Source organism: Rhea americana, unplaced genomic scaffold (assembly GCF_003343005.1).
Source record: "Rhea americana isolate MKP2758 unplaced genomic scaffold, rheAme1 scaffold_579, whole genome shotgun sequence".
Lineage (NCBI taxonomy): Eukaryota > Metazoa > Chordata > Aves > Rheiformes > Rheidae > Rhea > Rhea americana.
The window spans coordinates 30390-57250 of record NW_028186733.1 but is presented as its reverse complement, the minus strand read 5'-3'; the positions used below and the strand labels follow the sequence as shown (position 1 = coordinate 57250).

Here is a 26861-nt window from a genome sequence, read left to right as displayed (position 1 = left end):
GATACAAAAATAATTAGATTGATAAACATATAAACAATTTGATGCTAATACATGTTTATACTGCACCACTACCTTTATAATTAGAGAATGGTGAATGTTTCTAGTCTGCCTTTGGAGAATATATTATGTTCATGAATCCATTTGTTCTGCTCTATGTCCCTAATATGTATCACCAAGGCTAATGATTCACCAGCTTAATGTGAATGCACTGTGATTGCAACATGTAGCAACAAGACTCTCTAGTTGCTATAGCACTGAGTTCCTGATTATCCTGCCCTTAATGTATATTTATACACCAGTCACAGGTGGTTCCTGAACACAAATAGTAACACAATACTGCAGAATATTTTTTCTATTTTAATTGTTCAAAAGAAAAAGTGAACACAATATATACATGTAACCATGTTCTTAATAGTCATGACCAGTATTAGTAATCTAAAGTAGTTCTAGAAAAGAGAAAATTAATGGTTCATTGAAAGGAACCTACTAATTTAACCAGCTGCAGGAAGAATAGTAACCAGGTTATGAGAAATAACACATACTCCCTGCAATGCAAAGCATCTGGGGGACTTGGCTGGCCATCTGGGCTTGTCAGAGAGAAGTGAGAAGACTGGCAGGGTTGCAGGACTGGCATAGCAGGAGACTTCCAGGTGAAAAGGATGGTGGTAGAGCCTTAAAATGGGAGATGCAAGTGGCATTGTATTGCATCTACATATAAAATGCTGTATAAAATTAGTTTTTCATTGCAAACTTTCACTTCAGGGCTCATGATCTTGATTATATGGCTAAAGTCAACAAGTTGGATCAGCAGAGGTAGGTCAATGTGAGTGCAGGGAGAGAAAGGGTACTGGAGGAGGGAGAGATCTGATATCCATTTAAACAGGTCAGTAACATGACCTTCAACCCTCTTCAGTCTCCCTCAGGGTAGGGGCGGGGAAAGGAAAAACAGGAATGAACAAACTTGGAGACCCTTTCTGCTCACAGAAGGGAAGGGTCAGATCTGCAGAGATCTCAAAGCACTCTTCCCTGGCTTAGTTCAGTATCAAAAGTAAGAATTTGTAGTCACAGCTCTTTTCCTGATCTAACTACAAGGTTTTAGAGATTCCCTCAAAAGGGGAGAGAAGGTGGCCAAGAGAATAACAAAAGGAGGCAGGCAGAAATAAGCAGGAATTAACAGAGTGACAAAGAAGGAAAGAGAAAAAAAAACAAGAATCTGAAGGGCAGAGAAGCAGAACAGACCCAGAGGAGGACAGAAAGAGGTAGACTGTGAAGCAGAGACAGGATTCAACACGCAGCAGGAAATCTGCCCCTTCTCTCAGTCAGTGGATGGATCAGGACGAACTGAAGCTAGGAAGGAAAAACACACCCTGAGCTACTTGAGACAACAAGATGCCACAGAATCACTTCATGGGAGTGCACAGCCCAGATGTGATCTGCTTTGCTTTAGGGTGTTTCTTATGGGTAAGTCATATCTCAAGTTCCTTTTTATGTGGTCTCTGGTTGGGGCGTTACCTTAGATAGCTGGAAGGGTGTTAGCAATTGACAATCATAAGAACTTCCCTGACATTTAAAGATATAAAAGAGGATACACACAGAAGACTATTGCTGCTGTCCCAGGGATGGCAGAATACAGAAAAGGGTGTCTGAGACTGAAGAATGAGAAGGGTGTGAATGTAGCAAAACAAGTTGCTACACAGAAAGAAAGAGCAGAATTCAAACATGTATGGGTATAGTAAGCAACAGAATGTTTACTTGCTTTTAATATTTGACCATGGAGAAGAATTTATAGCTGTAGTTTGACAAAGTTTGTGGTGAGAGAACGGAAGGGAATTTGGGGTCTGTACTGAGAACAGTGTTAAGTAGGATTTTAGTGACTGCTGGAAGCAGTATGATATCACAGAATCACAGAATGGCTGAGGTTGGAAGGAACCTCTGAAGGTCAGCTAGTCCAACACTCATGCTCAAGTAGGGTTGCCTAGAGCATGTTAGACAGGACTGCGTCCAGGTGGGTCTTGAATATCTCCAGAGAAGGAGACTCCACAACCTCTCTGGGCAACTTGGTCCAGTGCTCTCTCACTCTCACAGTAAAGAAGTTTTTCCTTACACTCAGATGAAACTTCCTGTGTTTCAGTTTGTGTCCCTTGCCTCTTGTCCTGTTGCTTGGCACCACTGAAGACAGTCTGGCCCCATACCCTTGACACCCTCCCTTTAAGATATTTATAGACATTGATAAGATCCCCTCTCAGTCTTCTCTTCCCCAGGCTAAATAGACCCAGCTCTTGCAGCTGTTCCTCATAGGGCAGATGCTTCAGCCCTTTGATCATCTTCTTAGCCCTGCACTGCACTCTCTGCAATAGCTGCATGTCTCTCTTGTCCTGGGGAGCCCAGAACCRGACAGAGTACTTGAGATGAGGCCTCACCAGGGCTGGGTAGAGGGGCTGGATCACCTCCCTCAACCTGCTGGCAACACTCTTCCTAATGCATTCCGGGACACCACTGGCCTTCTTCTCCATAAGGGCACATTGCTGGCTTATGGTCAACTTGTTGTCCACAAGGACTCCCAGGTCCTTTTCCACAGAGCTGCTCTGCAGGAGGTCAGCCCTCAGCCTGTAGTGGAGCATGGGGTTATTCCTCCCTAGGTGTGGCACTACATCAGTATCACAGTAATTTCCAATATATGTCAAAGTACATAAAGGGAACAGCAGAAAGTGGCTAACAATGAGTCCTTGTTGGAGATTCAGACTATTAGCCTTGATGAGAGATGAAAGTTGCATATGACAAAGACTTCAATTATTCTCCCTATCTCTTGTTTGTTTTTCTTCTCCCAGTTACCCCCAGTGAGAGGAGAGGAAGGGTGTATGAATGCTGAACTGTGAGTATTTGTAGATCTTGCATACATAATAATGTATGCAAGATAATGGAGTAGAAAGGCAGTAGCAGACATCAATGTTATGACATGATGGCAGACATTTTCCAGAAAATTTCCAGAAAAATAAAATTTCCATTGCTTTGAATGTGAACCATATTGATCACTTCTATTCCTCATACTGATTATGTGGCATTGTTTCCAATCCCTGTTCAGATAACTAAAATGGCTAATAGCTTTCTGGATTTATTTTGATTGACTTAGATTATGAGATCAAAATTAATGTTACCATGAAAATAATGTTTTGAAATATACTATTTTTATAAATATTCCTCTTGGTAATGTCATTTGTAAGAATAACAGAAATTAAGGCAAAACAGGAATGAAAAATGGTCTAGGATAATTCTGGTTTTACTAAAAAAATGTCTTTTGAAAAATTACAGGCAGGTTTTCTAATTGACACTAAATGAACATACAAACCAACATACAAAGGTACCATCACATCTAGAAATAGTAAGAGCAAAAGACAGTAAAGTAAAGCAAACTATAACAGGCATGGGAAAGCTAAATTGTGAAGATGATAGTGTAGAAGAAGAGAAGTTCAGAAATTACAGCATTGTACAAATCCCTAAGGTCTGCAAACAGAATTTGATATTAATACCAGGGGAATAACACAGAGATAAATCTGAACAGAAGGGAAACTCCCCTAACAGGGAGATTGATGAAGTTTTCTCCTCCATGAATTACAGTGGATTCCTCTTCATTTGTACCATTCAAAAGCTGGAATGTAAGTGAGAATTTGAGGGAAGCCAGAAAAGGATACCATAGGGATCTTCCAATTTCTTTGATTTTCTGTGGCTAACTCTTTCTCATATCCTCTTCTCCTCAGGTGTTCAGGCACTGAATGGGTCCATCTGTGGTATATCTGGTAAGATGGCATACACTTATTCTAAATATCTGTATCATTTGACAATTACAGTAGTAAAAAGTGGAATTCCATATGATCCTGTAGCTGAAGTGTGATGGTATCACTGCTTTCTCTCTGTGGCCTTCACTGCTCTAAAGTAGCACTGTAGTCCTTCAGCTTTCATATTGCCTTCAACAAATGGTTAACTAACCTTCACAAGCATCTGTTTTTATTACATGAATTAATTCTGTTGGATGCACAATATTAATAAAGTTTTCATGATGTTAATATGCCTTTTTAGAAGCTCACATATTTAGTAATTTCAGTCTGATTCCTCAGTAGTTCTCATCAACATGTACATGTTGAAAAGGATGGCATTGTTAGAAACCTACTAGGCTACATTAATAAGATTGTAGCCAGCAGACTGAGGGATACGATTTTTCCTCTCTGCTCATCATTCTTGCGAACACATTTGGAATACCTGGATTTGAATTTTAGGCCCCCAATACAAAGTAGATGTTCACAAACTGGGGCAAGTTCAGTGGATGGCGAATAAGATGGAGGGCCCCCATTAGGGGGCTGCAGCACATTAAGTATGAGGAAAGGATGAAAGAAGTTTTTTCTGCTTAAAAAAGGCTGGGGGCTGATGGGATCTAATTGCAGTTTCCTCCTACTTAAGTGGATTTATAGAGAAGATGGAGCCAGAGTCTTCTCAGAGGTGAACAATGGAAGGACTAGAGGTGACGGGCCAGGCTGAGGCCAGGGAAATTCTGGTTTGACAGAAGGAGCAAATGTTTTCTCATGAGGGTAGTGCAGCACTAGAGCAGGTGCCCAGGTGTGCCATAGCACCTCCCTCTGTGGAGACTGTCTGAATTCTGCTGACCAAGGCCACAGATGACTTCATCTAGCTTTGAAGTTAGGCCTGCTTTAAGCAGGGAGTTGGATTAGAGACCTCACTCAACAGGTCCCTACCAACCAAAATCTTTGTGTTCTGTTTCCTCTCTCCTTCTAGGCTAGTAGTTGTGATTGGCGGGTTGCTGCTCCTGTGTGGCCTGGTTTCAGCCTGTGTGAAATGTTGTTTTCCTCTCCATCAGACAGGGGAGGAATCAGGTCCTCAACCCTATGAGGTCACAGTCATTGCTTTTGACCACGACAGCACCCTCCAGAGCACCATTACCTGTGAGTTTGCTTCAAGAGAGATGGGAATCCAAATACACTCCATTGTGAGAGGCTACACTATAAAAAGCTGAGCTTGTGACATCCCAAAGTTCCTCACTGGGTTGGTAGCGGAAAGTTCCTGGTAGGATGCTGGGAAAGGGTTATCTATAAATAGTATATATTAAGGTGCTCACAAGACTATATATAGCAATCCCAGACAGATGGTAAGTCATCCATGGCTGTGAGACATGTCTGGGTGGAACAAGGACAGCTATAGAAGCCTTGCTGAGCATTTGAGGAAGGAGTAATTATAGGGTGTGGCTGATGGTAGCTCCCCTCATAGGCCAATGTGGTAGTGGGGTGGGGGGGATGCAGGGGGAATGAAGGGGGAATGAAGGAATGAAGGGGCGGGAAGAAGAAAACATTTAATCCTTGGAGAGAGGAAAGCCTGTGCACTGCAAATATGCTTGTCCTCTCCTAATCTCTCCTAATCTTTCAGGATGAGGCAAATTGTTTTTGTCTCCTCCCTTGCAGCTCTCCATTCTGTGTTTGGGCCTGCAGCCAGGAGGATATTCGCAGTGACACACTCCCATAACACTGTGCAGGGAACACCACCTCTCTCCAGATCAGACACTCCTCCAGTCTATGAAGAAGCTCTGCATATGAGCAGATTCACAGTGGCCAAGACCGGGCAGAAAGTGCCAGACCTGGATTCAGTGCCAGAAGAAAAACTGCAGACATCCACTGTGGGCAATGATTCCCAACCAGCCCTTCCAGCATGCTAGTGCTTTCTTTTATAGAAGGGCAAATAACATGGAATAGTTATGTTCAGAGAATTCTTCTGGACAGGTTTAGGAATATTGATTAACTTTAGTCTAATGAGAAAGGAAAAGAGATTAAAATTCCATTTTGATGTCTCCTCCTGACACCTCCTTGAGATATCTACCATTAGCAATCCCCACGTCCATTATTATACATATCTCTTGTACCACAGTTTGCATATACAGCCAGGCAGCAAGATCACAGTGCTGTCCTACTTTACAGCCTGGTTCTGAAGACTCACAGGGAGACTGCAGGTGCAGACTCATTCTGCTTGCAAGACAGAATCTCCAGCCTAAGATTCATGCAGATGGCAGAGGGATTTTCAATCAGTAGGAACCAACAGGAAAATTGGAGACACATGAGAAGCCAGTAATAAGACCAAACTCCTGGAAAATGCAAACCCTTTGTAGTAAACTTAATCTTTGAAGCTGTTTAGGAACACTATCTGCATTTAAACAAAAGACAGCATACAGTGGTAGTATGTGCAGAGTAGTCTCCTAAATGCTAAGATACACAAAGTGAATACAGTTTGGTTCTGAACAGCATATACATCAGTTATGAAATAGCAATCACAAGTTCTTTTGAATTAAAAAATATGAGGTGAGTGATAACAGATCAGACAAGAGGAAGACCAGAAAAAGTACCCCTGAAATAAAGCTTGATCATATTTTAGCTGCTTTAATATTGCATCACTTGTTAAATCTTCTTACTGCTGCTGTCAAACCAGATCAAGCTAAATAATACCACTTAACACATTTAAGCCATTTCTTAGACAGAAATGATTTGTGAGTCTTTCCTGATCCATACAAATGTGCTGAATCATTCAGAAATGCTAATCAAACTGTTTGGATGAACATAGTTATGGACCATCTGTAAAATATTTTCTTAGACTAAGTACTCATTACGGCCATATGACTGTTGAATTGCATGGCATTGTCTTTATTCTGGGTTTAATGACTGAAAACATTAAAGCAAGATAACATCAAATATCAAATGATAAGCAGTCATTAACTAATTGCACTTATATGATGTTAATGTTGATATGAATGTACAGGTTACAAATATCACTGTATCTTTCTGTAAAGTCTGCATGGTCCTTCCTACTAGAGTACCCAAATCCTCACTGTCTTTAATATGCTGATCCTCATAACACTCCTGTGAAGTCCAGAAGAATACGATCATTTTCCAGATAAAGAAAACAAGGACCAGGTTCTCAAACATATTTAGGAATCTAACTGTTGAAGTAACATCCACAGGAATGAATTCCTGAATTCCTTTTAGGAAGGAATCTGGAGGAGGTTGATAAGATAGCTCCATGGATAGCATGAAACAGAATTGAATGCTAAAACATAGTTGATGATGCCCCAGACCTTACCCAGAGACACAGGAGTTTTGTATCCAAGAAGGGAATTTAATGAGGGTCTCCATTTTCTAGGCCGCAAACTTTTACCTGAATTACGTAATCATTATCTAATTGTACCATTAATGAATGATAAGCTGGAATAGCATAAATAAATGACATCTAAGGTCTACTATACAGTACACCTGAAATAATAACTATTTGTGGAACATCTACTGAAATGACCTATTTCAGAAGCTGTTTTCTAAAATTTGGTTCAAGCTTGACTCTCCATCAAGCTGTAGAACACTTCTTGGAAGAATGTTTAATTCACAGTAAAAGCCTGAAACAAGCAGAGACATTTGGACTTGTTGAACATGTGTCAAACACTATAAAGCAAACAAACTTCTAAGAACCCTTGGCAATCTTTTGAACATTCCTCCACTCCCTTCACCACTTTTCCCTGCCTATGAACAGTGCAGGTAAGTCTTGAGATTTGTATGCATTTAACACAAGATGGCAATCTTGTTCCACTGGGCAAGAATCCTGGCAACAGAATACTACTTATTTCTAGTACAAGGCAAAGGCATAATTTTTGATAAAACTATGCTGTAATTTTTCATAAAGTGTTAAATAAAAGGGAAAAATTTAAAACAAAATTCTTAGTTTTCCCTTTCTTTGCATTTAATTAACTCTGCTATTTCCTTTCTCAGTTTGAAAGGGAAAATATTATAGGTCACTTATATTCAGAGCTGGGTATTATCTTCAGATTTGAGAGTATTTCTGTGTTTTTCTTTAGGCCCTGTTCTCTACAATATCAAATGCTTCTTGACTTACTCCATCAATAAATTTGTATTCTTTCTAACCAGTTATTGCTCACCTAAATTGCCCAGTAATACCACACTTCTTTGCACATAGTTTAATTTCCAGTCAAGGTGTCTTTGTGCTGCCCTTTAAACATCCAGGATGGTACATCTTTGCCCTTTTTTAAACCTTCATTGCAATAATGCTTGAAAATAACATGACAGGAGCTGGAACAGCCAGTATGGTCTAACTCTCTTGTGTTTTCCTGTATGATCACATCTTTATTTGCTTGAAGTTGTGAGGTTCTGTATCAGGTACCCCAGCCACAGTAAAGGTTTTTTATAGTAGGTGTTCCCAGATATTTCAAGAGTGACAAGTAGTGATAGATATAAATTCACTTGATCAAGGATTGTGTCCTACTATACTGACTTCAGATGAACAATTTCAGAGAAAATATTTATAACTCTTGCAAGGGATCTACCTCTCAAGTCCATGTGACATGATAAAACACCAAACAGAAGCATATCTGCAGACACTCTGTCTAACTGCACAAAGCTGCATATGAATGCAAAGACCGATGTCAATGACTGGCTACGCTTCACTCTCACCTTTATGTTTGTTATAAGATATTCCGTCTTTCACAAACAGTTAAAAAAGAGGACAGTGTCAATAAAGATCACAGTTTGTGAAAAAGTAGCACCACACTCCATAAAGTTTTTTAATTTACAGAGCTGAACTCTTACTTGGAACTGCTGTATCCTGTTATTCAGCTGTTTTTCTTACCATTAGAGATGGTTGCATCTCACTGTTGAGTTTGGACCTTGAATATCTTCTGTATGTCATTTTACAATGTCTAATAAGTTCTTTGAGACCTTTTATACTTTGAGATTGGAAGTATAAACATTATTAAATGTAAGTATCTAATATTTTCATGCAACACTTAAACAAATACATTGTTCAAGTAGCAACTGTTTTTCCCACACATTCAAGAGCAAAAGGGRCACAAACATCTCACAAATACAGAATAACATACACTGGAAAATAAGCAAAAAGTTTCTTTTAATCATTACATAATTCTAGGGTTTGTTTAGCTGCTGGGTACTGCCATTGGTGTCAACGTGGCTGCACCAGAGCACCCATATTTTGCAGACCACACCAATATCCTGCAAAACAAGGAAAAAAATGCCAGCAAAACAACTTTTTAATGGTGAATAAATAATTAAGTATCTGTATCCAAAGATCCCCATGCACTTTACAGATTTTAACCATGTTCTCAAGCTCCCTGAGTCAGACAAGCATTAGTATTCCATTTATAGATGGAAAAAATGATGTACAAAGTACTTAAATAACTGTATCAAAATCAAGTCGCTGAGCTTTGGTTCAGCTTGGCTTTGGTTCAGCTTGCTCAGTCATGCACTCTGCACTTGACCAAACACTGGGACAAGAATGGGAACTCAGCAAATATAAAGAAGTGATCTCAGAGGAGAAAGAACTTCTTCCACCAGTCTCCACTGGCTATATTTAGCCTGCACATGGAGCAATTTAGGCTGCAACTACATGAGGGGAGCAAGAGTATATCTACAGCAGGTGTTAAAAAGATATGTATTCCCTTAGCTTCCCTTCAAAATGTTGTACTTGAAAAGACTGGCATTCGGAAATGTCCTCGTGGTGTCCCCATCAGATAAAACAAAGGGATCTTTAAATCTCAAACTTGTGATATTCAGATCTGGGCTTTTGTGCCTTTCATCATGCAAAGAGGTAGCTTCTTTAATCTCCCTGTAGTATTATTTGTATGCATTTCAGCAACTTGAGTAGAGACAGGACTATTCAATCAGTTTGGGAGCAATSATCAGTTCTTTTGTAAAAATTAGAAGCTGTAGAAAACAGATAAGTGCGACAAGAGTTCAGTATAGACAATACAGAGCCCTTTCCTAAAGGAAAGGAAAACATCTACACAATTAGCCGTTGTTCGCTGGGAGTGACCAGCCCTGTACCCTCACCCAAAGCCAATTTGCCCATACTGGTTCTGCAGACACTACAGATTCAGAGCAAAGAGAAACTGGTGACCAGTCACAAGCAGTGCAGGGGAGGTGCCAAGGACTGGGGAACTATCTATGTGTCTTGGATGGACAGCAAACAGAAGAGAATTACCAGTGACTTTAGATACATTCTCTCTGGTTCAATAACGATTCAACCTACACATCAGAAGTTTTCTGATTAGAGAGACTTTGATATGCCTGAAATCACAGTAAAAAAAAAAAAAAAAAAAAAAAAAAAAAAAAAAAAAAAAAAAAAAAAAAAAAAAAAAAAAAAAGTCTGTCTGTCTGTCTAAGGAGGTACAAAAGGAAAAAATACCCAGGAGGAAGTACTAATGGAATAAATATTCAAAGGGATTCAGAGTTTCAAGCAGCTGGCAGAAATAAACGGCAGCTCCAGCAGGTTCCCAAGAGACATTCACCTGACAACAGCTTAAAGACATACAGGGCAAAAAAACATGGATATTCTAGCCATTTTTGCAGTCATTTTTACTTCCCAGTACTGTACTGCAAAGCTCCTAGGAGTGCCCCAGAGCATTGTGTTGTACAGTATGAGCTACAAAACCCACCTGCGAACAAGTTCAAAGCTGTTCAGACATTCAAAGTTAAAAACACATTGTTTGGCCACTTTGTGAACCAGTTTGTGCTGTGCATCCAGTGTAGGAAAACTAGCCAACCTCATCTCCAACTTCTCCTTCTAGTATACAGACACAGAACATAGGGTTTGTCACATGCGCATGGCTTGACATTTTAGTAGGAACTCAAAGTCAGATGATTACCTGTTTGTCATTTCTTCTGCATGTATCATCTTCCTGCCTGCTGTTGTGCCAATAACTTTGTTATTATTGAGCTGCTGAAGACAGTCAGGAATTCAGTGCCTGATGGGGAGGAAGCAGGAAGAGGGAGGAGCAAGTCTTGTGGCCACACATCTAGATACATATCTTCACAGTAGAAAGAGTTCAGTAAGATTTGTGATCCCCACATATGATTAGTTAGGGAAGCAAGAGCCACCTGGCAATGCTCTCACTGACCATATCAGACCAGGGAATAACACCAAAACTCCTCCTTGGTTTGTCAACAAAATTTTAAATGGGAGCTTAGTCCAACTGTCTTGTAGTGGAACACAGCAATTACAACAGGACAATAGAAGGAGTTTGAGATTTGATCTGTTAAAATGGCCAGAATAGGTCATTTTATGACCAGAATAGGTTGGCAGTCTGTGTGAAACAGGTTGGAAAATTCCTTTCTTTTATCCTTGAGGAACAGGCATCTACATCACAAAACACCTTCAATACACTTAGCAATTGTTGTGCTGCAGGCAATTAGGAGGCAAGGGGGAAGCCAAACATGGGCAGTACATAAAGGTGCTGTGCCATGAAACTAGACTTTTCCTCAGGTCTAACCTCTGGTCTTTCTTCAGTCTAGGCCTCACTCTGGTACTGCATAAAAATTATCTCTTGCTTCTGACTCATGCTTCTAAGACCTTCAGACACTAGCTGCAGCCATGGAAAAATATTCATATGTCTAGGGACAGATAGAAACAAGCTGATGGTGCTTCCTGTACTAACATTGCGCACATGAACCAGTGAAGGTTGAGGAATACTGATCTATGTCATTCCCACTGCGGGCTGCTGTATCATTCAGAGGTGTAGGTATGTGCCTATTGGAACTGATTGTTGTGCTATACAGAAAATCACATTACATAGTGTGCAGCAGTAAACAACTTGGACACAGAAACCTCAGTCAGAGTCCATGAGGACTATACTTCAGCCATCCAAAAGCAGATGTATGTTCAAGTGAGAAGAATCACAACCATGCCTATTTATCCCATTGATTATAAAGGCAGCTTAAGAAGACAGGCTCAGTTATAACTGTAAATGAGATTTTTGAACCACATTCCCAAGCCAAACAAGAAACTGGATATCTGGAAACTGCCACCATTTCTGCATAGTTGCATCAAAGAAAAATTATTTCCTCCATACCTAACCCACCAGTATGCAAGATCAGGGAGATCATAGTACACCAGGGCTTGGAGAAATAGCATTACCAAACGACGTCTGAGTTCATTCCTAGGCCACTCTCTATCATCTTTGAAAGGTCATGGAGACCAGGAGAGGTGCCTGAAGACTGGAAGAAAGCTAACATCACTCTAGTCTTCAAAAAGCACAAGAAGGGGGACCCAGGAAATAACAGGCCAGTCAGCCTCACCTCCATCCCTGGGAAGGTGATGGAACAGCTCATCCAGGATGTCATCGTTAAGCATATTCATCAGTGGTCTGGATAAAGGCACACAGTACCTCCTCAGCAAGTTTGCTGACAGTACCAAACTGAGAGGAGTTGCTGATAGATCAGAAGGCTGTACTGCCATTCAGCAGCACATTCAGCAGCCATTCAGGCTGGAGAGTTGGGTGGAGAGGAACATCATGAAGTTCAACAAAGGCAACTGCAAAGTTCTGCACTTAGGTAGGAATAACCCTATGCACCACTACAGGCTGAGGGCTGACCTCCTGCAGAGCAGCTCTGTGGAAAAGGACCTGGGAGTCCTTGTGGACAACAAGTTGACCATAAGCCAGCAATGTGCCCTTATGGAGAAGAAGGCCAGTGGTGTCCCGGAATGCATTAGGAAGAGTGTTGCCAGCAGGTTGAGGGAGGTGATCCAGCCCCTCTACCCAGCCCTGGTGAGGCCTCATCTCAAGTACTCTGTCYGGTTCTGGGCTCCCCAGGACAAGAGAGACATGCAGCTATTGCAGAGAGTGCAGTGCAGGGCTAAGAAGATGATCAAAGGGCTGAAGCATCTGCCCTATGAGGAACAGCTGCAAGAGCTGGGTCTATTTAGCCTGGGGAAGAGAAGACTGAGAGGGGATCTTATCAATGTCTATAAATATCTTAAAGGGAGGGTGTCAAGGGTATGGGGCCAGACTGTCTTCAGTGGTGCCAAGCAACAGGACAAGAGGCAAGGGACACAAACTGAAACACAGGAAGTTTCATCTGAGTGTAAGGAAAAACTTCTTTACTGTGAGAGTGAGAGAGCACTGGACCAAGTTGCCCAGAGAGGTTGTGGAGTCTCCTTCTCTGGAGATATTCAAGACCCACCTGGACGCAGTCCTGTCTAACATGCTCTAGGCAACCCTACTTGAGCATGAGTGTTGGACTAGCTGACCTTCAGAGGTTCCTTCCAACCTCAGCCATACTGTAATTCTGTGATTCACTGCTGCCTGCTTTTGAAAGCAAAGGTACGTGGCACATGAAACAACTCTCTACAATACAGAGGGGACAGACTAACATTCTGGATCTCTGTTAGGGACACTGTTCAACCCAGTGTCCTTAACAGGGTTTGACTTTCAGGTTTCTGCTTTATCCAAAAGATACAAAATAATTCTTTATAAGATGATTTTACTAGTATTACAGCTCAAGTTGGGTGCCTCCTCAGAGGGACTCTAAATAGAAAATTCCCTGGGTATTTACACCCCTACAGGTTAAGTCCTTTGTCTGTTCTTTGAATTGTTGCACTAATGATTGCTTGACAAGTAGTAGGTTCTTCGCTTCTCCCCATTTTCCCAGGTAGAGATATGACACTCACTAATCATTACTGAAGCTGTTTTCTTACTTTCTTATCTCCTTATTTTCTCCGTGTTCAAACTGGCTCAAACAATTCAGGGAAAAGTTCAGCAATGTGTGGCCTTAGGCTACAATAAATTTAGTTACTAGTGCTAAGCAAATGCTATTATATCCRACAATCTGCTGCGGATTCAAGCTGACTGTTCACTTTAGTCTGGATTTCTTCTGCACTATGGACACTCTAGAAACAAAGTGCCTGCAAAATAGCATCAGTGTTTTTCTTATCCTGGTTAATTTTGATGCAACACATTGGCAGAACATTGAATGAGATACAGGCAACCTGGGTCCTCTCACCTATGCCATTGGTCTAGCCTTGGATACATCAAGCATTCAAGGCAGCCTGCTGTCCTGCTCAGCAGCTCCTACCACAATAAAAATTTTTACACAAATAAAAGATCATCCTTGAAAACATTCTGCTTCTCTGTATGAGGCACACATTAAAAGAACTAGAACATTTTGACACACTGCTATTCAGTTGTTCATCCCCCCAGGAGAGCAGCAATTAATTTTTATACTGATTTGAACATGCTGATCCATTCATTAGCACCTTCCTTTCTTCTAGTCAGTAAATACTGTGAGCCTAACTGCCCCTGGAAAAAACAAAGATATTCCAAGCAAATATGTGTTGAGTAACTGGGCTAAAATTGCCTCATTGCTTTGGCTTGTTTGCAAACAGTTCGCATTAACTGTCTGCTGTTTGTAATGTGCATCTGGTCAGGCACATTACACGTCATGCTTTCTGTCCCCCGTTATTTAACTCAAATAGTATAAACAGGAGAGTAATCCAGACCTAGCAATGACAGTGTTAGTCACCCAAACTAATATTTTCTTCCTCTTAAATCTCACAGCCACTTAAATAGGTCAGTTTCATCACCCTTGTTTTAGGTAAGTGGAAGCAGAAGCATTCAACATTACTTGGGGAAACTGAGGCAGCCACTCCAGGCCTGCACCCCACAACTGGCGCTCCACATCCCCGCCTCCTGCCTTCGCTGCAACCAAGGGGAAAGTCTCCAAAATTGCCCTCTTCTTAAGAAAGGCTGGTGGTTGCCCAAGTGCCAACAAATTACAGACCCGTTGCTGCTGCAAGCCTCATCTGGCAGCTTTATTTGCAACAGCACTCTGCACGCCATGTGCCTGTCCACTCTGCTCCTGGGGCAGGGAGCCCTCCAGCCCCTCAACCACCAGCCATCGCTCCAACRGATTTTTCACCATGGTGGTTTAAAAAGTGGCTGGCAAGGAAGGAGAAACTACATAGTTGGCTGCAACCCTCAAAGATGATGTTCCTGTTCATGTGGCTGCTCAGCTATCTGTATTCATAACCCCTGGAGTCATGCTGGAGATTGTGATGCTGCTTAATCATAGGTTCATTTTGCCTTTTTTTTTTTTGGGGGGGGGGGGAGAGAAGGGGAATGAGGCAGCAACAAGGCTCTGTACGATTAATAGATATAATAATAGAAAAGCCATAACCCTGCATGATGGAGCAGCGAGACACAAGCTCTACCCCACAGACAGAGCACACAGCAGATGGAGCAGAAGCAGCAGCTGCCRCCTCCTCCCAAGCAGGAGTTGCCTGCCGCACTGCATGGGGCTGCCCCACTGTCCCGCAGCTGCCTGCTCTGCAGGGTGTGGACACTGACGTGCCCCTGTCCCGCTGCACCGTTACGGTTTTGCTACACCCCTCCTCCGCAGAGGCCCTTGTAGCAGAGGCGACCCACAGGCGGAGACGGGAGACATCCCCGCGCCCTCCACGCGCCGCAGGCGGCGCTCGGGAACCTCACGCTGCCGTGCGGGGTAGAAAGAACAAGCAGAGACTGCGGTCGCCACCGCACACCTTGCAGCAGCCTCTCCACTCCCCCTTCCTCCCCCCCCCGGGTGCAATGGAACCGTCTGGAATGGCGGCAGGGGTGCCTCCCCGTGACATCACAATTCCCAACATGCCTCACTGCTCTTTCCGTGTTCCAGGACAGCGGCGTCCGGCTGCAGCTGGGTTCGGTGTGGCGTGGCGGGGTCGCGGCGGACGCCCAAGCTCCGCACGGCTCCGTGGCGGCGGGGTGCCGCTCCACTGCGGCGGGTGTTGGAGGGCTCGCGAAGTGCCCGGCCTTAGTCACGGAGCGGCAGCAGCCCTCGGAGGGGAAGCTGACGCCTGGGCAGTACCCCAGCATGAAGTTCCAGTACAAAGAAGACCATCCTTTCGAGTACAGGAAGAAAGAAGGGGAGAAAATCAGAAAGAAATATCCCGACAGAGTCCCTGTGAGTGCAGTGTGTGAGTGTGTGCTTGGACAGCGACAGCAATTGATGCTTGTAGAGCTTGCATTACGTTTTATCCTGCCATCTGCCTGTCTTTGTTCTTGTTGTCAATTGCTATCTTAAAAAAAAAAAAAAATTAGTATTCATGATGGTTACCTTGATGTTCTCATTTCAGGCTGCTTTTCTCTTTAGTGCAAAGCTATGGGGATACACTTAAGGTCTCTTATCAGCGAGTAGGTGTGAGGATGGCCAAGTGTAATATACCCTCCCTCTTTCATGGATCCGCAGCAGCTTGGCAACGTGAATGCTACTGATCTTTTTATGGCAGCCTGTGTCCATGGAGCTGGGGGTTGGAAAGGAGCTTTCCATTTGCTCTGTGAAAATGGAGTTTGCTGAGCACTCCTCATAGAAAACTAGAGCTGTATCCGTGTCATCAGATATGTTCCCTTTATTTTTGTTTTACTTTCTTTTGGACTGACTTTTTGGTACAGTCTTGTTCTATTTTTGTGCTTTGCATGAGAAAAAAATGACATTAACTTACAGAAAAAGCATATCTAGGGAAACAAGGTTTTGATCTCCTAGCCAGACTTTGCTTTCTCATCCTTAAATCTCTTTGGAATGCCTTTGGAAGACTTCTATCTTTATAATTACTGGTAATGACAAACCAAATTGTAATTTTTTTTGTTCTATTAAATATTTTGCAAATGTTCTTTCCTTTCCATCCCCACTGGAGAGATCTGTCCTAAATTTACTTCCTAGGGGTACTACATTCAAAATATCTGAGAATCCGTGTGAATCTGAAGCAAAGGGGAAACATTTTTTCCCAGCAGGCCGACACCACTTTGTATCTTAGGAGTGGCCTACACCTGGGCTTGTAAAAATGTTGGGAAGTCAGAATTTGGGTAAATTTGYCCAAGCTGCAAATTTGGGGACTCTTACGCTAGTATAGCAGATTCAGAATACAGCTAGACAATGATGAAATGGATGCTGCTGCATGTGTTCACGACCAAAGAGGGTGCTGTAGGTCAGGAGTGAGAATTAGTACAGCAGTTTGTGCAGCAGATCACAGTTGATGTGTCTGGAAGAGCCATGTGGGGAGCAAAGAACCAGACTTGGCGACAGGTAAATGAGATCAGGGTAGAGGGGCATCAGAAGAACCTTAGAGAGGAAGCCAGGACCCAAATAGCAAGGTGTGCTGCAGTTAAGGATAAATGATAAAAGCTGCATGAGGAGGCTTGGATGTGAATTATGAGGGGAAAGCCTGTTGAGAGACTGCATCTGGAACAAATGAATGCAGCTGACAGGATTCTTTGTGTCACTTATGTCTCTGTCCTTCCTGACAGCAGGATCCTTGAAGGTGACATCCCTTTGGCTGCCTACACTGCAGTGCCCTGATACATCTCAGCGTTTTGCTGAAATTATGATGTTGGCTCAGTCTCATGCTACCACTGACACCACTTGGCAACAACACATATACAGATAACCTCTTGCTATCTTTTGGATTTTCTTTGGGTTGGACGAGTGTGCATGCACAGATATGTGAAGGTTTTAGTACTTGAGAAAAAAATACCTCTGTTACCAGGCAAACTAACTGCTGTTGATAGTCAGTCTAGCAAAGCACTTCCATTCCTGCTCTGCCTCTTTGTAAGAAGAGATCTTTTAAACTCAGTCATTATTTAATTTGATTGCTTCCTAGGGATTTAGAAGCCCCAGCATTCTCCTATCTTTYCCCCTCCCAGCATTCTCCCATCTTCCTCACAGGCATGACATATCTTTGGACTTCCCCATCATCATCTTTTCCTTTGTTATTCTAATGATCGAGTTACAATCTACTCTTTTGAGGTCAGGATGGTTGTACCACTACTGCTGGCTAACAGTTCTACTTGTCCATAGTTTTGGTAATTGTGGACAAGAAAGAAAGGTTTGTTTTCATTGCAATTTATTGTGTTAGATATTGCCTTGTATTATGTGTGGGTAAAAGAATATGCTCACTGTGGTTGCTGTTCTCACTCATTCAGTAAAATCTTGGAACTACATTTCCTTCACAGCATTTGTCCTGTGTCAATTGCATCTGTACAGAAATGCGTATGCTACCACAACCTATCTCAGAGAGTTTAAACGGCTTGTACTAACTGAGGTTCTTGAAAAAGAAGGTTCTTGAAAAGGTAGAAATGGCCATACTTCTATTTTAAAAACAAACTTAAATTTTCAAGGCTTTTGACTATGTTGAAGCATCCAAATGGGGCCCAGTGAAAAGATGTCCGAACTAGTGTCTCAGGTCAGGCATCCTTTGCAGATACTCACTTTAGTCTTAAAAGAGTAGACCTGGATTAATATGGCACTTTGCCCAGGCTAACATGGGCCCATCATTGTAACACAGGAAAGGACATCTGAACATGAGAAAACACAAGATGTACCACCAAAAAAAAGAATTGTCTACACTTTTTTTTCCATACAAACTCAATAATTCCATGGAAACAAACCTCCAACCTTTGGAAAGATTTTCTAGGCTCTTCTTAGAAGACGCTCAGGTTGGTTTGGAATACTTAATACTTCTGAGGTAAATATTTTGCCTAGTTCTCATGACAACTCTTTTCCTGTAGCTGAAGAGCTGTTTACCTGTTTGACGTCAAAACTACTGAACTTCATCTGTACCACATATAATGAGGATTAGTATTTTGTATCAAGTCTCCTAATTCCAGAGGCCCTGACACTAACACATTTTTTAATTCTATTATTTGTTTATATGATTAAGGAAATATCCATAACTGTGTGAAGTCAGGAAAATAGTCTGAAAAGATGTGAATGTGCAAATTTCAGAGTATAAACTTAACTATTGAAGCAAAAACAAAAACTAAATTTTCCCAATGAACTGTATTTTCTCTTCCTTTTTTGCTTCTTTCTAGGACATTTGGTAGTGGTGACTGTAGAAATTAGGATATGAGACTACTGAAACTAGGGCTGATTTTATGCCAGGTGGTTMGGAACAGTTAACGTTATCTGTAATACCTCTCCTGCCTATGTGTTAGCCTCCTGGCAGCCTATTCATACAAAACTGGCCTGCACTGGGACCATCAAGGTGACCTGATTTTTCTTTCTTTTCCTGCTATTATAGTTTATTTTTATGCCTGTTCCAGTCTCCCATTTTTCACTCTTTATGTTTACTGCCTCAGTTCTGGGCTTCTGACACAGCTATTGCCAGTGATTTCCAGACTTGTTCTCACTTGTTTGTTCCTTAATATTGTGTATTTCTCATAGAGCAAAGAAATTTCTGTTGTCCTAGAAACAACATCTTTCTTAAAGGGTAATATCGTTTTTCACAGATGCTTCTTAGTCCGTTCCCTCTTAAGATAATCATGGCTTGTTTCTTGCTCTGTCTTCCTTTCTGCCTCCAGGTAATTGTGGAAAAAGCGCCAAAAGCCAGAGTACCTGACCTAGACAAAAGGAAGTATCTTGTGCCTTCTGATCTTACAGGTAAGAAAATCTACCTCCTTTTGTCCTGATGACAAAGTCTCTTAAGTTTTTACTGCTATGATCAGTATCAAGAAAATATCCAAGCAGGCTGAGTAGCTTATCGTTACCTCCAGTTTACCTACCTATGTTTAAGATATGTATCTTACAGCCTGAATTGCAACATGCAGAATTCTCTGAGGTCTTTTGAGGAATCCTGATGACTCAGCTAATGTGCATGTGTTACTACAGACTTCTACTCAGGATGAAAATGACTGAATTGTGTATCATAGACAGTAACACAATCATCAGTCAATGATGGCTTAGTTGCAGCTCAAGTTGACAGAAGCTGTATCCTTGTTGCAGGAAGAGGCAAGTTCTTAAAGTAGTCCCACTTTTTTCCACTGCCAGGTTTGGAGTCATGGCCACAAAGTTCATTTTCCAAATGATCATGGCCATTTTGTGTGTGATTACATTTGTTTTCATTTGAGAGTATGAATCAGTTAAAGCAACAGAATCTTTTATCTTGCATTATGTAGTCGATTGTGGAACATCTTGTGCAACAAAGCTCAAGCAAATAAACAGTAAGGATTAAATTTGTTTTCAGGAACAATATGACCATTTACACTAAGGCAAAATTCTTTATAGTACCTTTGGTATATAGGATTTAAGATTAAGCTGATTAGAGATTTTCCCACCAGTCCCTACTATAGAGCATTTAATATCATAATAGTGGGAATGTGGATTTAGAGGGTACAGTGGTCAGAGGCAGTATGTGTCAACCTGAAAAGCTGCACTGACCCAACACTTACAGCTCTGAGTGGATCAGCTGCTAATGTGATGACCATCAAGAAGTTTCATCTTTCTTTCCTATGTTTTTTCTTTTTTTTTTTAACTTACACTTTTTACAGCATGTTGTTTCCCCCACTTCTTTCCCAAAAGGAAACAACCATGCTTAGTTGCTAAACAAAACCCACGATCTTTCCGTATTTAAAGTGTTCTCCCCTGTTCTTCTTCAGTTGGCCAATTCTACTTCTTAATCCGAAAGCGAATCCACCTGAGGCCGGAAGATGCCCTGTTCTTCTTTGTCAATAATACCATCCCTCCCACCAGTGCTACCATGGGACAGCTGTATGAGGTATGCCTGGCCTTTCTCTTTCTCCTTGTGGTGGAATGTCCATAGGAATGTATATCCTCACTGAAGTATCGCTGAGCACTGCTTAAATGGCAGTGGGTAAAGCTTGGCAACAGGTCCCTAAACATGGACCCCTTGCCCTTGGCGATACTCCATCACCTGTTTGGGTAAGTTCCATTTTGTGGTTATAAAGAGGAGCCTGGGGAGCTTGCTAGTTGAAAGAGTTGTTGTATTAGGTGGTGAACAGATGCCTCAGCAGTGACATACATAAACAAAGCATTGCTATAAACCACTTGTCTGTATTGCAGAGGAGAGACTGTGACTGGGGAAAAGATGAACAAACCTGTGTATCAACTTTCCTGTTTATACAAAAGAGATTTCTTTTGAGCACAGTATTGCTGGACAACAAACTGCCTACAAATGCTTTTTCAGAGAATGCTTATGCTTTGTTTTGGATTAGTTTTTTTTTGTACTTTGTACTGTATATGCAAGAACCTCTTAGGACACTAAACATTATTTCCCACTATTTCTGTTGAGGAGAGCGGTTTGATCAAATTTGAAGGCATATTCTTTGGCCATCAAAGTAATGTTCCTTAATTATGTTGGCGTTATATCATGACTAGTTTGCAGCATGGATGGACTTCAATCAAAAACCTGCCTCCTGCTGTGCTAGTGTATTTTAGTAAGAGATTCTGTTATGGTGCTGTGAGCCATATCTGGCCCATCATTTTTCAATAATAACTGCACAACGGGTGTCTAGGCTAATGAAGGCAATACAAAATCTGAACACATTAGAGGTAGGTAGATCTAACTGTCTAGAGCTGAGACCTGGGCTCTGTTCCTAGCATTCTGCAGACTTTTTGTGTCAGTGTAATCACTTTGCATCTTAGCTTTGTAGACCATCTGTAAAACAGGACTAGAAATGCAATCACCAAGGTGTTCTGAAAAGAAGCAACTTCAAGTATGGAACTATGCAAAAAGGTTTTTGACTTGTTAAGCCTTCTCAGTCTCTTCTCCCAATCTTAAGGCTGTATCAGTGCTGAGATTCTGCTGCAGAGCCTGCAAAAGAGCTATCTCTATTCCACAGTGCTTGCGTGTTTCTAGCATGCTCTGGCTGTGGCAGTACTAGAAAATTCAATACACCTCAAAACGAGACATTTTTTCAACTTATAGTAGAGCTGTGGCCAGAGAGAGTTCCTCTGTTTTCAGCCAGCTAAAGGACCCTGTGGTATAAGGAAGTAAAGCCTTCCATGGAGAGAAAGAAGCAATAAAAGAGGGGTTATGCCCTCTTGCTGTCACAGTGATTGCTTRTTTGGGCATTTTCACACATGATGAGTTACAGGGCTTTGGTTTGTTACTTTTTCCCTCTCTCTCCTCCCAGGATAACCATGAGGAGGACTATTTTCTCTATGTGGCCTACAGTGATGAGAGTGTCTATGGCAAGTGAGCACCAGCCACCAGTCATGCAGATGAGATGGACAGATGGAACTGATTTGGGGGGGCTTGGGGGTATGCTGAAGAGGAGGAAGGAGAATGCTTGAGAAGAGGGGAAGAGAACTGGAAGTGAGTCACATGCACAATGCCATCACCTTCATGCATTAATTATAATCATCATTTTTGTATTGAGGGGAGGGAGGGTAAGAAGAAATGGTATGAAAGGGTGAACTCATAGGCTAACAAGGGATTCTGTGTTGAGGGATGGGGAGACTCCATTTTCTCTAGTTCTTCTCTTGCCACAGCTGGAATTTATTAGCCAATACTGGAGGCTGCTAGACGAGCCAGTGTGGTGGACCTCTGGCAAAGTGACTTGGTAGGAAAGAAATGGCTGTTCGTGTGTAAATCTTTCATTGGATGAGGGAGGCATGTCTGGAACATATATTGTACACTGACCTAGTCACACCTTGCCTGTGGCTTGGATTGCAGTCCTATGAGCATTCAGTGAGCAGTGCAATACTTTGTTCTGCTTGTACAAGGCTTTCCTGTGCTGACCATCCTCATTCCAACTGCTGCCTCTGAAGTGTTGCAAGACTACTGTATTTCCTGTCACATCACTAGTAAAAGGGCTAACCCTGAGGGCTGGGAACTCCTCAGTTGTGACATGTAAAGGTTGGGGGCGGGGAGGATGTTTTCTTTGTTACTTTAATTGCAAGTTCTGGACAAAAGTTTGAGGCTGACCCTTTCATTCTTCTCAGTGAAGCCAACTGATAAGACTCACAGGGCTAGAAAGGACTTCAAGAAAACTTCTAGCCCAATCAGACACTGAGACAGGACGGAATATACCAAAAATTTCTATGGCTGTTCATCTAACTTATTCTTAGTGAGCTTCACTAAAATCGATCCTATAGGCTGCTGTGATAGCCTGTTCCATTTTTTAGCTAGACTCCAAGCAAGAAAGCTTTTTGTGATACCTTAACTTCAGTCTCCCTTGCTGTGTATTAAGGAATCTAACTACTAATGATCTTGGTACTGGTGAACATGGAGAGTAATCTATTTGTGCTGTCTTTGTAACTCTTCCGCAAGTTTGAAGATGGCAGAAATTCTGTCAGTTAAACCTCCCTTCCGTGTCTCGCTCCCATACAGATCTTGTACCGCATTCATAAGCAGAGGAAATTGGTCCCTCACAAATGCGTTTTCCCAGCTTTCAGTGGTTGGATACTCTTTGCTTCCAGAGAAGTGCTTTCAGGTCTGAGGGGGATGGGGACTAATCCCATGAATCCCCATAGGACTAAGTCATTTTCGGCACACGGGGGATGAGGATGGGATGGATATCTCTTCAGGACAGATTCTCTGTAGATTGCTTCCTCTCCCCGTCCTCCCCATCCCTTTTAAGCCAAATGTTCTTAGAAAGGTACTAGATAGATTCTGTCCTGTGCAAGCCTTACGCTGTCATGCTGAAGCAATTTCTTCCTGGTGGCACAAACAGCAGATTTTCCCATAACTGCCATTACTCTAATGAAGGAGAAGGGCTTTGGGGAGTGAGTTGACTTCCGGGAAAATTCTAGGTTAAGGTTTTTATCCAAAAATTAGAGAACTGAACTGAATTACTGTAAGCATTGCTACATACAGGAGAGGGACCAAGAAGGAGGAAAAGACAAGAAGAATGAAGAAGATAGGCAGATCCCAATGTAAGCTGAAGGTGTTTACTGTATTTACATGAAGAAATTAGGTCCCAGTTCCTCAGGAATGAAAATCAAGATAGGTGCTCCTCTGATTGTGAGAGATAGAAAATCAGATTTCAGCCTTTTGTGACTGCTGTTCCACTAAAGAGTATAAGGCAAGTAGAGCRTTCTGAGAATGTGGAACAAGAGTCATTGGCAGAAGTGTGTGAAGGTCAAGGAGACTGTGGAGCAGGAAGATCATTGCCTGTGTGGTATGGAAAGTAGTAGACCGGAATGAGAGAGAAGGGAAGGTGTGCAAAGAGTGTAGTTAGGATAACCATAATGAACAGACAGAAAATGGGGGAACAAAAGCAGAAATGTGTGGCTTAGTATCCCCGGCTTTTCATTCTGAACTTCAGTTTTACTGCTCAATCATGTGCTCATCTAGAGTAAACATGTTGAGATGAATTATACCTACTGCCTAATTTAAATCAATTCTGCCTACAGTGTACAGTACTCTTTTTTTTTACCCACTCTTCTCTGACTATTAAGCTGTTTTCAGATCCTTTGCATGCAAATCCACATCAGTCTCTTGTTTTAGGAAGTTCTGAAGTTTTTGAAACAGAAAATAGATCCAGAAGACTTTTTAGGGTAAAAGACAAGAGGGGGCAGGACAGGATGGCATGCATCTCTACCACTGTCCCACTTGCTCACACATATGCTATTAAGCACATGGATATGTGTTGTCTCAAACTAACTCATGCTTGGGCACTCAGGGGAGAAAGAGTTGTAAGGTGAAATGCTTGACTTTGTGTTCAGACCTTGCCTTCCCTCCCACTGCTGTGTGTGTAAGTGATATCTGGGACTAACCTCAACTATTTGTTATATGTAGGGTTTCCTAATTTAATTTAATTATTTTACATTTCTTTTAACTGAGTTGTGGCATTTGCTTCTGTTTTTCTGCTAGTCCAATATTGTACAAGGTAATTGTGGTAATTTTTTTCTGTTGGTTAGCTTCTTGTAAAATAAAGTTGATATTACTTAAGCTAAATCAACCAATCAATAAAGACACATTTTGAAATCAGAGGCTTGACCCAAAATGAGTGACTGTAATGTTTCTGTCTCACATACACAGTTGTAAATAAAAGACGTGCAAGAGGGGCACAAAAACAGAATGCTTCTGATTGGGACTGAGGTGGACTGGGAGAATAGGAGAGAGGCAGAGATGGAGTATTGGCAATTTGTGGAGTGCAGATGGAGGTTATATCCTGGCAGAGCAAGGTATGTGAGGAGAGCAAGAACAGACCAGCAGAAGGGCTGCAGGGCAGGAGTGAAAAGGTACAGACAGCTCAAACTAACACCAAAAAGTATTKCAGCAGAAGCTCCTAGATGAGATACATAGTGGCTCCAAAAAGTTCCTCCACATGCAGATTGCTGTGACTACTAGTGAAATTGCAATTGCACATAGACCTCATTCACAAAGCTGAGTATTTTGGTGAAGCTCTGGTTATTTACTTACACCTCTCTCTCTAATTAGTCGTTTTTTGCATAGTCATTACTATAGCCATCTGAGCTCCTTATAGCTTTTGTGTTAACCCAGTGCTATCATTCTGTTTGACAATGGGGAGAGAGAGACTAAATCACTTGCCTGACTTTCCACAGGAAGTCCATGGCCGCATGAAAAACTGAATTCTTATCATAGAGACAGTCCCTTTTTTTCCACGAACAGGTAATCTCAGACCAGGAGCAAAGTGATTGTATCATCAAAAGAGTGGTATCCTCATGCAGATAAGAAAGGTGATAGAGCTGAAGATTTAGGAGATGAACCTTTAGAAGACAATGAGCAAAAATAACGCTTTTAGGATGAGGGCAGCAGTGTATATGAACCAACAAAGGCAGAATTCAAGTTGTAGTACAATATTTCAGAATATATATAAAAAAGATGGGGAAAACGCTAACACAGACCAGAATCTGAAATAAATATTCTTCAGTTTTGCTGTGATTGTTCGGAGAGGTAAGATTGGAACATTTCACTCACAAATAATTTGGTCCAGGGGCATACAACAGAAAATTAGCAGTGAGGGGTCTGATCATATTTACATTTTATTACTTTTCACTTATTTAACAAGTTCAATATGACAGTCTCGGTCATTTCACAATTTCTGATCTATTTGGCCTCACAGCAGCCTAGTAGGGTAGCTATTATTGTCACCAATTTTCAGCTGGGGAAATGTGCAGAGATGTGAACTGGCTTACCCCAAGACCGCACAACAAATAGGAAAAAAAGTCTTGTCCCCTTGATCTCCAACACCTCTAGAAATAGAATTATATTAATTAGATGCTGAAACTTGAAATCTGGCTTCTGTATATTCATATTCTCTTTCATTAATGAAACAAATGTTTCATCATTTTTGTGAATGCAGCATTGTAATGTTTTGATGTTCTGCCATTTGTAGAATGGAAAAGCTGTGATTTCTTTGCCAGAACCAGCAACAATAAGGTAGCTCCTACTCTGACATACTGCCAATAAAACATTGTCTTTGACCTGAGTTATGAATTGTCTTTGATTACAGTTATGTTCAAAGGTTATTGATACATTTATCARTGCCTTCTTGCTGTGCACTAATAGACATATTAGTCTAGTCAGGGCAAGCCTGATTTAAAAAAAATACATTTTCTTATTTTCTTTTTCATTGTCTTGGGTTTTCTGGCAGCTTACAAGTATTTATTATCTATTCTTCTATTACAAAGAAGTCTTGTGAAATTGCAGAAGAGTTCAAATGAATTAGGACCCTAAATGTCATTTTGAAAAGAATTTAGGTAATTAGCCATAGTTCTTCAGGGGTAGAGTCCACTTACTTTAGAAGAAATTGAAATAAAATTGGCATTATAGCCATAGACTTTCAGTGATACTTTCTTTTGTGGGATTGTTGATTTTTAAAGACATATARCTACATGATAAAGCAGAATGAAAACCTGGTGTTTCTGAAACTGTATGCCTATATACAGTTGTGAGTGTCTAAGTAAAAATCTGCCCTAAGCCATTACCGATAATTTTACCCTTCTGGGACAGAATTTCCTGTCTGTAAAGAAAGGAACAAGCACTTAAAAAATTCTATAACTTTGTTTCAGATGTTAGGGAGGATTGAGGATGTAGGATTAATGTAGGATTAAACTGTCATTAGAAAAAATGCCACACATTACCTTGACCTCAAAAGGTCAGAAAGCACTTACTCAGTTGTACAGATTGAAGACTCTACAGCTACCTAATGAAATGGAGAAGCAACAGCAAGTTAGTATCAGTGTAATGACTGGTAGATTTCAGTTGATTCAGATTCGTATTTTCCATAATCTTATAGCACATTTTAGCATATTCTTTTA

The 26861-nt window shown here is 41.4% G+C and overlaps 2 protein-coding genes across 2 annotated transcripts; both read left to right on the top strand.

The window, feature by feature from the left end:
* Positions 1-1036: 1036 nt before the first annotated feature.
* TMEM52B (transmembrane protein 52B) lies at positions 1037-5721 on the top strand. Its single transcript, XM_085319234.1, has 5 exons — positions 1037-1461; positions 2829-2872; positions 3756-3794; positions 4786-4952; positions 5466-5721. The coding sequence occupies exons 1-5, from the start codon at positions 1390-1392 to the stop codon at positions 5714-5716; spliced, it is 573 nt and encodes a 190-aa protein (XP_085175360.1). The 5' UTR covers positions 1037-1389; the 3' UTR covers positions 5717-5721.
* Positions 5722-15486: 9765 nt separating this feature from the next.
* Positions 15487-26029, top strand: GABARAPL1 (GABA type A receptor associated protein like 1). Its single transcript, XM_085319232.1, has 4 exons — positions 15487-15800; positions 19193-19271; positions 20267-20385; positions 21764-26029. Exons 1-4 carry the CDS (start codon positions 15711-15713, stop codon positions 21827-21829), a joined length of 354 nt encoding a protein of 117 aa, XP_085175358.1. The 5' UTR covers positions 15487-15710; the 3' UTR covers positions 21830-26029.
* Positions 26030-26861: the final 832 nt, after the last annotated feature.